The sequence below is a fragment of the Odocoileus virginianus genome, chromosome 24 (genome assembly GCF_023699985.2).
Source record: "Odocoileus virginianus isolate 20LAN1187 ecotype Illinois chromosome 24, Ovbor_1.2, whole genome shotgun sequence".
Lineage (NCBI taxonomy): Eukaryota > Metazoa > Chordata > Mammalia > Artiodactyla > Cervidae > Odocoileus > Odocoileus virginianus.
In genome coordinates, this window is record NC_069697.1 from 51335784 (window position 1) to 51345074 (window position 9291).

Sequence of the window (9291 nt, forward strand, 5' to 3'; positions counted from 1 at the left end):
GACAGTCTGAGCGCTCTCTACCACAGAAGGAGGATTTAAATTATAATCTGTTCTTACAAAAGAACCAAGGAAAAAATGAGGACAGAGTCAGAGCCAGAGTTTCAAAATATTCTCATCTGTTAAATTAAGAGTGTCTCCCATAGAAAAGCAGTGGAGGCCCCACAGGGCAAGTACAAAACAGAATTAAAACTCCCAAGGGTCTTGTCTTTACAAAAGAAAAGGCAGGAGGCAGCCCCTGGACAGCTGGTCATGCTGGCCGCTCCGGTTGGACCATGTTGCATAATCCTCAGTCGCATCGTCACAACGTCTCTGAGCGTTTTGATGGGGGAGAAGGGGCAGTGTAGTGTGTGTGGGAGGAGAGACCCAGAGGGCTCTCTCTGCCCCCTTACCCCCTCTTCATACCCCAGAGGAAAGTGGAGGGAAGCTGGCTACACCTTGAAATGAGGCTATGTGTTTCAAACCTGGGGACAGGGGTAAGAGGGGGATCTGTGCTTTGAGCAACCTGAGCCAGAGGCAGAGGGGTGTTGGCAGGGGTGAGGGGAGGACGCATGATGCTTATTGCTTTGTACCTTTCATTGGGAAGGAGGGCAGCAGCCAACAGTAGCTCACAGGTTTGTAAACTGAGCCTGCTGGCTTCAAGAAGGGAGGCAATGAAGTCGAATTAAATATAAAAGAGTCATTTGTGCAAAAATAACTTAAACAAATAAAAGACCTGGGGGAGGGGGTTTTCCCCTTAGCCTGGTGGGGAGAGGGCCATACACCACCCCCCCAGGCCTTTTCAGTGACATGGCTTTGGGGGGGAGGGGGTGAGCTTCCCTACCCCCTGCAATGGCTCAGGATGGGACTGTGGGGGGAGGGGTTGCATTTGTGCTCTGAGTGGGGAGGACTGCCCCCACCCACTGTCCACAGGTGCAGGTGGCTGGCGGGGCTCCCGAGGCTCAGCACTCAGCTCTCCCCAGCCAGGGTCAGCTCCAGCTCCAGGTATGGCTGCTATGGGGCCAGTTTCCTCCTCTTGTTTTTGGCAGGACGGCCAGGGCGGGCCCGGGGAGGCAGAGGGACAGCCGCCTACACAAGAGGGGAAGTCGAAAGAAGTGATCAAACAGCTGGGTATCAGGAAGTCCTTTATTTTCTCCCCACTCCCGCTAACCTCCTTCTCCTGCCTCATCCTTTACGTGCACTCCCACCCACCGACGCAGTGACACACACTTACGCGGGGTGTGGGGCTGGGGTCCAAGGTAATGTCCTGGCGGGAGCTGTTGCTGTTCCGGGTTGGGCTGCAATAAGGGGACAGGTGGATCAGGAACACCTCCCTGAGCGCCAGGGGAATTTCAGAGTTTGGGTGGGAAACTTTCTACATGTGGATAGTATAGGCATGATATCCTTATTCATATTCAAGTAAGTACTTTTCGAAAGCCAAATCACTTTTAACTATTGCTATAAACCCAACAAGAAGCCGGAAAAAGCCAGTATACTCACTTGTATTTTCTCCTGCGGCCACGACGAGACTTTCTGACTACCCCTGGGGATACCTGAGAAAAGATGGACTGTGTGTAGGAAAAGGCACCTTGGCCTCAACCTTTCCTCAGGGCCTTTGTGCCCAGACAACCATTGCTTAATCTACACTCACCTTAAGGTCCTCAGAATGGGGCCCAGGAGGGGATGGATCCTTGGGCTCAGCACCCCCTTCAGCCAGCTCCCCATTATGCTGCCAGTGGTGGGTCCTTCTTGGGGACCGTTCCATTTGTCCATTGAAGCCACCACGTGCCCCCCACTTGAGGGCCAGTCGGCCAGGCTCCCGCCGACTGCCAGGCTTTCGACCCCGGCCTGGCCTGGCCTCACCATTAATGCCCCTAAGTCCCCCTCCTCCCCTCCGGCCCCGTTTCCCTGACCCCCTCCCAGTGAGCAGCTCAGGGACTGGGGGATCGGGAGAACTGTGGGGTGGGGCTAAGGCACTGAGGGGAGGCCGGGCAGGCTCCGGTTCAAGGGCTGAGGTGGGGCTCTCAGGGGGCAGACAGGGGGCTTCTGGCTGCTCTGGAGGGATCTGCAGACAAAACACATTTCTGTCAGTTTCAAAAGCAGTTCCAGCTACTTTAACTTGAAATGTCTGTATTTCCAGTTTGGGAAAAAAATTCTCTCCCTCACACACACACCCATCCCCTCACCTGGAGACTCTGTAGCAGGCAGGCTAGGGGACTAGAAGCCTCTGAGAGGGGTGGAGGAGCTCCCCCCCCAGGGAGGAGCTGCAGCCCCAACTGGCCAGAGAGAAGAGGGCCAGGAGGCTGCAACAGGCTGGGGAGGGTTCCAGGGCTGCTGGTCAGCGAGGACAGGTCACCTGTTAAGGAAATGTAAAATCAAGGGTCTCCCTGGGCAAACCAATTAGGCTGAGCAGACCCTATTCTTTTATTATTTTTTTTTGTTTAGACCCTATTCTTTTAGGCTTGACTCAAGTGGTCACAGACTTTCTTCCCTAATTCATCTAGTCTCTTCTCCCAGTTTTTCTGCGTCCTTCCTTCTCTCCCACGCCAGAGTCTTCCCTCAGACTCACCCAGCAGGCTGGCACTCAGCAGAGGACTGAGGAGCTGAGGGGGTCTCCCTGAGTTGGAGGGGGCCTTGCCCAGAGAGGAGGCCCCCGGGTCAGTAGTTGCCGTGGTGACACTGGAGGTAGGTGGTCCAGGTTGGGGGGCGCTCAGGACACAGGGCTGAGGAGAGAAAACGGCTGTAACGTCTACATGTGTAAAGTATTCAGTAAGTTTATAGTACTTTCACATATACAGTCTCACCGAAGCCCCACTGAAGCAGGCCATGCTTATTAAATGCAGACCCAGTTCTTACCGTCTATCCTACCCCCAGCTCAGAACTAAGCCCTCCTCAAAGGCCCTAAGGAAGAGCTCAGACATCAAACTGAAAGCCTTTGAGTCCCAGCTCCCATCTCTGATTCAACCTCTTGTTCTGTCCCACCCACTCACCCTCTATCCTCACCTGGGGGGGCGTCCCCGAGGGGGGATCCAGGCTGGCAGCCAGCAGCGCAGAATTTAAAGCTATGAGGGTGGGGGGAGCTGAAAGTGGGGGGAACAGCAGGGGGGGCAGGTCTCCCAAGCCTGAAAAGGTCTCCCCACTCGGACCCCCGGCTCCCTCTGCAGGTCCCTCGCCATCCCCAGCTGTGGGGCCCAGGGCCAACAAGGGCAGGAAAGAGGCAAGGAGGTTGCTAGGAGGTGCAGAAGGGGGTGGAAGAAGGTCTGAGGGGGGTGGTGGAAGCAGGGAAGCCACCAAAAGTGAAGGCCCTTCGGGCTCACCTGGGGCTAGGGGAGGGCCAGGTCCCCCTGGTGGGGGAAGCAGGGGCTCAGGGGGAGGTTGTCCCCCTCCCCCAGCCAGCACGCCAAATAAACTGTGGCTAAGCAATGGAGAAGGTGGAGGCTGTCCCAGACTCAGAGGAAGGGGCAAGGTCCCTAGCATCCCGGGGAAGCCGGCTCCACTCAGCGCCAGGCCCTGCTCGGGACTGGGGAAAGGGAAAGCCTCCCCACCAGCCAGGGGAGGCAGAGGGCCGGCTGGGCCGGCCCCCACCCCAAGCGCTTCAGATGGGCTTTGAAGCACAGGGCTGGGGACTAGGGGGGCTTTGGAGGCAGCTGGTGGGGCAGGGGCACCTGCAAAGAAAAAGAGAGGTTCAGCTCTAGAGAGACCCTTTCTCCCAGTGTCTAGAGAATCCAAACTCCCTGCCCCCCAACCCAGAAAACCGCTACAGAGCTCTCAAGTTCTCCCTGCGGTGTCTCGGCGGTCTCTGAACCCGAAGGCTGGGAGGGCTCTGGTGCACTCACGTACCTGGCACACTGCTGAGGCTGCCACTGGTGGTCCCGGGGAGGGCGGGCGGGATGGGGTGCGTGGGCTGGGGAGAGCTCCCTGAGGAGAGGGTGGGGGGAGGAGGAAGGTGTGCATCTGACCCCAGAAGGTTAAAGCTTCCATCAGAGTGGGAAGGGCCAGGGGTGGGGAGCCCCAGCAGGGACAGCACAGAAGGGAGAATCGGTTGGGGTGGCTCCGGGAGAGGAAAAGACTGGGGGGTGGGAGCAGGGGCCCGAGGACGGCTCCGCCTAGGGGCTTGAGGGCCCCCCCCTTCTAGCAATCGCAACACAGTCGGGGGTCGGCGGGGACGACGCTGAGAGGGACGGGGCAGTGAGGAGTGGGAAGCTGAGGGTGCCTGGGCACGGGGCCTTCGGCCCTGTAAAGTGCTGGGAGGGGGGAGCTGGGGGTGCTGTGCCTTGGCCGCTGCAGAGAGTAGGCTGCTAGCAAGAAAGGGGGGTGCCCCAGGCCCCTCCACCGTGGGGGCCCCTCCTAGGGGCCCCAGGACCAGGGGCAGGTGCATAGTGGCTGAAGACACTGGTGGCTGAGTGGCAGGACCAGAGGGGCCAGGGGGACCAGGGAGATTATTGCTTGGGGGCAGGGGAGGGGGTGTTAAGGCATCACTACAATGGAAGAGAGGAGGGTCCGAAGGTGGTGAGGAGGAGGCATGGGGGGCTGGAGGAGAGCCCAGGTCAGGGGGCACCAGGCTGGATCGGAGAGCAGCTCCCCAGCTGTATGAGGGGGCGTTGAGGCTAATAGCAGGTGGAGGAGGTGCAGCTGGGGAGGGGGCATTGCCCCGCGGGAGGAAACAAGGGCTGCCGCTGCCTCCAGAGGGGACGGGGTCAGGAAGCCTTGGCTGTGGGAAGAGCCCCCCAGGGCCTGCGAGAGGGGGGAAAGCCTGCGGAACTGAGGCTGGTTCTGGGGGGAGGGGGCCAGGACCCCCATTGAGTGGAGTTGTAGGAGGGACTCGGCAAGGAGGGCGGGCAGAGGGAGGCCCTGGGGACACAGTGTGGAACATTTGGGGGCTCGCTCCCTCTCCTGCAATAAATGAGAAACGAAAGATCAACCTGTGGCTCGCCTTCCAAGGACTGCGTCTCTTCCATGCCTCCCCCCAGGAACTCCCAGCTTTCCTGGGCGCCCCCTCACCAAGCAGCTCCCCACCCCACCCCTCTGCAGAGCCCCTCCCACCAGCCGTCTCCCCCAGTATGGAAAAGTGCAGAAAGTGCAGAACACGCACCCGGAGAAGAGTGTGAGCAGGTGGTCTCCATGCTGCGGTATAGAGTCGCCATGGCAACAGCTTTCCGCCGGTGGTTGCACAGCTTGGTCATGTCCTCCTCTGATGCTGGCCCCACCCCAGCCCCGCCCGGGGTCACCGGGGCCAAAGGGTCAAAGTTGAAAACCTGTAAGGTGGAAGGCACAGACAAGGACCCTGAGGGAGCAGAATCTGAGCAGAGCGACCTCGGTCTGCCGGCACTGAGTCTGACAGCCGCACCCTCACCACTCTGACCTTGGGGACGTTGAGTGGACACTCCAGACCGCACTTGCAGGTCCCATCGCTGAGGAGGTAGCTCCGGGTTTGCTCCAAGGAAGACAGCTCTGTGCCACTCGGACTGGGAGAGGACAGGGTCAGGGTGTGAGGTTAGGTAGCACTGAACTGGAAGGCACTCTGAAAGAACAGTTCAGAGACCTCCCAGGAAAGGCAGAGTGAGGAGGAGACGGGACGGCAGAACAAGTGCACAGGACCGGAGGCACAGGGGGCAGAAAGGCTGAGGAAGGAAGGGGAGCAGACAGCAACAGGGCACAGCGGTCTGGGCTCTGAGAGGAGGGAATGGAAGAGAGGAGACTCAGGCAGCGGAAGGGCCTGGGGACAGAAGCCGGGCAACTCTGGGGAGCCGCACCTGATATAGAGCACAGCGCCCTCTCGAACACAGCGCTGCCAGCCGACGGGGACAGACGTGGCCACAGGGCCCCCAGCACTGTCTGCTCCGCTGGTCTCATTGCCCCCATTCATTGTGTGTAATCAGCTCCCACGCGCCTGGTAACACATTCACACAGCGTTAGCAGGATTACACTGGGCTGGGTACCTGAGGGGGGACTCCCGCAAGGCAAAGGTTGTGGGGAGACTCCAGGGAACTCGGGAGCAAAGGAAAACCCTCAGAGAGCTGGGAGAGAGAATGAGGGGGAACCTTCTGCCAGCCCACCACGGCTACCTGAACATGTCTGCAAACATTGTGGGGTCCAGTCTAAAGCCGGGGCCGCCGGCTTAGCCCACACCTGCAACACAGGAGAGAGAAAGGACAGTCACGAATCTGCCCAACCCACTAAAGCACCACAGACCAGGATACTGTCAAGGGAAAGATCCTTAATAACAGGAGGTAAGTACCCTGAAAGATCCCGGGGATCTGGTGGCTGAGTCCACAACCATCCTGTCCACGTTCAGTCCCTAGGGACCAGAGGGTCAAAGCCACAACTCTGAGGGACTGGGGAACCACAGCCCAATCCCTAGACATATAAAGGGCAAGTCCCCCTCATCCCACCAAGGACAGAAACCTTCAGCCAGGAGTGCGGGTTAATTCCCATAATCTCTAGGAAGTTTCCCAGAGAGGCTGGCGGCTGCTGTTCCCTCGCCCTCAGGAAGATCATATAGAAAGTATGGACTGCCCCGCAGATCACCAGGCAACTGCCCAACTGCTCGCTGGGGTGGCACCAGCGTGACTCCCCCACGGCCTGGCTGCACTAGACAGTCACTGATCTAGTTCACCTGGGTCTTCTTAAGAAACGTTGGAATCACAGTTCTGTCCTCCCACTATTCTCAGAAGCTCCGGATTTTCCCCCAAGCCTAAGGCAAGAAGAATCAGCACCTCCTGTCCCACTGGCTTCAGTTTAGCTCCAAGAGGGATTCTCCTCTGATATGTATGGGGACGCCCCACAAACCTGCAAGTATTCTCTCCAACCCCACCATCGCTCCCACCCCACACTGGCGGCTTCTAAACTTTCCCTCTCGTAACAAGGCGCCCTGTCACCCAGCCTGCTTCCCTCAGCCTGGGGAGGAGGGGAAGGCGCACGAAGTAGGAAGGAACTTGGGGAGAGGGCGGGCGGAGGGTGGGCGAAGCACTAGGGGAGGGAGGTGAAGAAGGCAAAAGTCAGGCAGTGGGAGAGAGAGACGGTGGGAGCAGGTGAGGGCGGGGGAGCGGGGATGGGGCCAGGGAGAGGGGCCGAGAGGACGCGGAGGGGGCAGAGGGTAGGGACAGGAGGGGAGGGGGAGGGGCGAGGTGGGGGGGCCGGGCCCTGCACTCACCGCGGCCCATGGTTCGGCCGGCCCCGCCCTGCGCAGTCGCGGCCCAGAGGGTGAGTGGGAGGGAGTGGGAGGAGGGTCGGTGGAGCCCGAGCCTCCGGTACAGCCCCGGCCGGTCCTAGCAGGAAGCGCCGCCGCCGCTGCCGCGGATCACCGAGCGGCCTCCCGCGCATGCGCCATGGGGGCCAGGGGCAGCCCTGGGGATTCCGTTCCCAGAAGGCACCGCGCAGGCTGCTGCCGCCGCCGCCGTCGCTGCCGCCGCCGCCGCCGCCACCGCCGCAGCCGCCGCCGCTGCCCGGACGGGAGAGGGGCGGGGCCGGGCCCCCGCCCAGCGGACAACGACGAGCCAACAGGAGGGGCCGCAGTGCGCATGCGGGAGCGCGCCTACCCCTCCCCCACAACCCCCCATTAATCCCCAAGAGAACAAACACCCCACGCGGGGGCCACCCCCCGCCCTCCGCGGAAGGATCCGAGCCTCTTCCCAGGCCACTGGTGGCCAATCCCAGCCCTCCCCGGGGAGGGGCCCCTTCCAAAGCCACAATCTGTTGGGGGAGCCAGGAATGCCAGGTCCAGGAGGAGCCGGCCCCAAAAGATGAAAGTCGCGACTTGCCCTGCCCCGCCCCAAAGGCTTCCCGGGTAGTGTGCTGGGACTTGACCCGCCTCCCCAGGTCAACATGTCAAAACACGACCCCGGCCTGTCAAGTCACATGACCTCTGCCTGTCACTGACAACCTGGTCATGTCTTTGGGCCAGGAGAGACCATCTGGTCCAAGCCACCCCCACCCCCATTTACAGAAGGAGAAATGGGAGCTCTGGAGCAGTGGTGCAGGCCTGGCCAAGGACCTGTCACCGGTCACGCCACCGCCTGTACTTGCCATCCAGCCACAACTGGCCTTGTGACAGTTTCTTAGGACAAACTCTGGCTGCCCCCATGAGGATATGACAGGATGTGTAACAGGCCACCACATGGCCTTCGTTTTCTACCTAATGGCACTTGAAATATAGTTTGCATTTTCCACCGTGCTTTTCACTTGTGTTCAAGCTGCTTCCAAGTTCGTAATAATCTCATTTTTACTTCCAGCACGCGATCTTTTATTTACGAACAAGGACGGTGAAGCGCGGCGAGACTAAGTAACTGGCCTAGGATCCCTGGGCAAGTGAGGGACCGCTGAGGCTGGAATCTGGGCTCCTGACAACCCAGTCCCAGGCATTCTTGCGCTCACGTGCACGCAATGTTCCAGGCAACAAGGCTCTACTGGAGCCCAAACACCTAAGGCAGGACGCCTGAAGCCCAGCTCTTCTTAGCAGGGAGTCACAGGACCTGCAGGTCCGATTCACTGAAAAGGGCGGGCCTGGTCTTCGCCGAAGGGCACCAGAGCACCACTGGGGGGAGATGATTAGACGAAACAGTGGGATCGGGGCCACCCGGCAAACAACAGGAATTCTGGCATGCCGAGGGCTCATCAGAAACTTTACAAAGATAAAAGTTTAAGGGTGCTCTTCAGAGAAGAGCTGAAAATGACTACCAAGGGGCGTCAAGCTCCTTGGCTTCTTTTGAGAGAAGACCCCTTTAAGAAGACTCAATGCAAACAATCCTGGTGGATGAACGCAAATTTTCAAAGGTGGGAGGTTTAAAAGACCTGGTGTCCGTTAGCAGGGAGGGGATCAGGGGCAAGGAAAATGGGAGTTTCTTTTGGTGGAGATAAAACGGAGGCTAAAGTCAGATGGACGGAACAACAGCTCTGGAGGGAGACAAGCTGCAGTGAGCCTTCAATCCGCAGCCTAGGGGCGACCACAGTTGAAGCCGTTGGGGCCGTTGGGTACCGGGAGCTGGCGCCCCGCCCTCTCTCCTCTCCCCCACCCCCCCTGCACTTCCCACCACCCTAGTAGTCCCCTGCGCGTGCGCGCGCAGATACCGGTTGCCAAACATTGCATCATCCCCGCCCCCCTTTCCTCCCCTCCCCCTCCAGCTCTCCCCTCCGCGCGCGCGCATGACTCACTCACCTCCTCCGCGAAGCCTCGTGACCCAAAGCCACTTCCGGGTCCAACACTAAGTCGACCCCCAAGCGGGAGGGAGCGACGGGGGCAGTGCCGTGGGGCTCCTGAGTGGCGGATGTGAGGGATGAGGCGGGGCCAACGCCGGCGTGCCGCTTCCTGATTGGTAG

General features: G+C 59.8%; 1 protein-coding gene across 6 annotated transcripts; it reads right to left on the reverse strand.

Moving 5' to 3' along the window:
* Positions 1-94: 94 nt before the first annotated feature.
* Positions 95-9214, reverse strand: MBD6 (methyl-CpG binding domain protein 6). 6 transcript variants are annotated; one of them, XR_011483324.1, is made up of 15 exons: positions 7130-7404; positions 6042-6105; positions 5730-5866; positions 5339-5441; positions 5069-5231; positions 3817-4869; positions 2980-3641; positions 2546-2699; positions 2163-2332; positions 1628-2041; positions 1477-1529; positions 1211-1274; positions 901-1065; positions 570-633; positions 95-309 (listed from the first exon to the last, which is right to left on the reverse strand). XR_011483324.1 is itself a non-coding variant. In XM_070454708.1 (14 exons), the coding sequence occupies exons 4-14, from the start codon at positions 5840-5842 to the stop codon at positions 991-993; spliced, it is 3024 nt and encodes a 1007-aa protein (XP_070310809.1). In that variant the 5' UTR covers positions 5843-5866; positions 6042-6105; positions 6215-6274; positions 6593-6681; the 3' UTR covers positions 95-990. The 6 variants fall into 6 exon arrangements, 3 of the variants coding, with proteins under 3 accessions (XP_070310809.1, XP_020734086.1, XP_070310808.1); XR_011483322.1 differs by having other exon boundaries at positions 95-633; XR_011483323.1 differs by having other exon boundaries at positions 570-1065.
* Between the last annotated feature and the right edge of the window lie 77 nt (positions 9215-9291).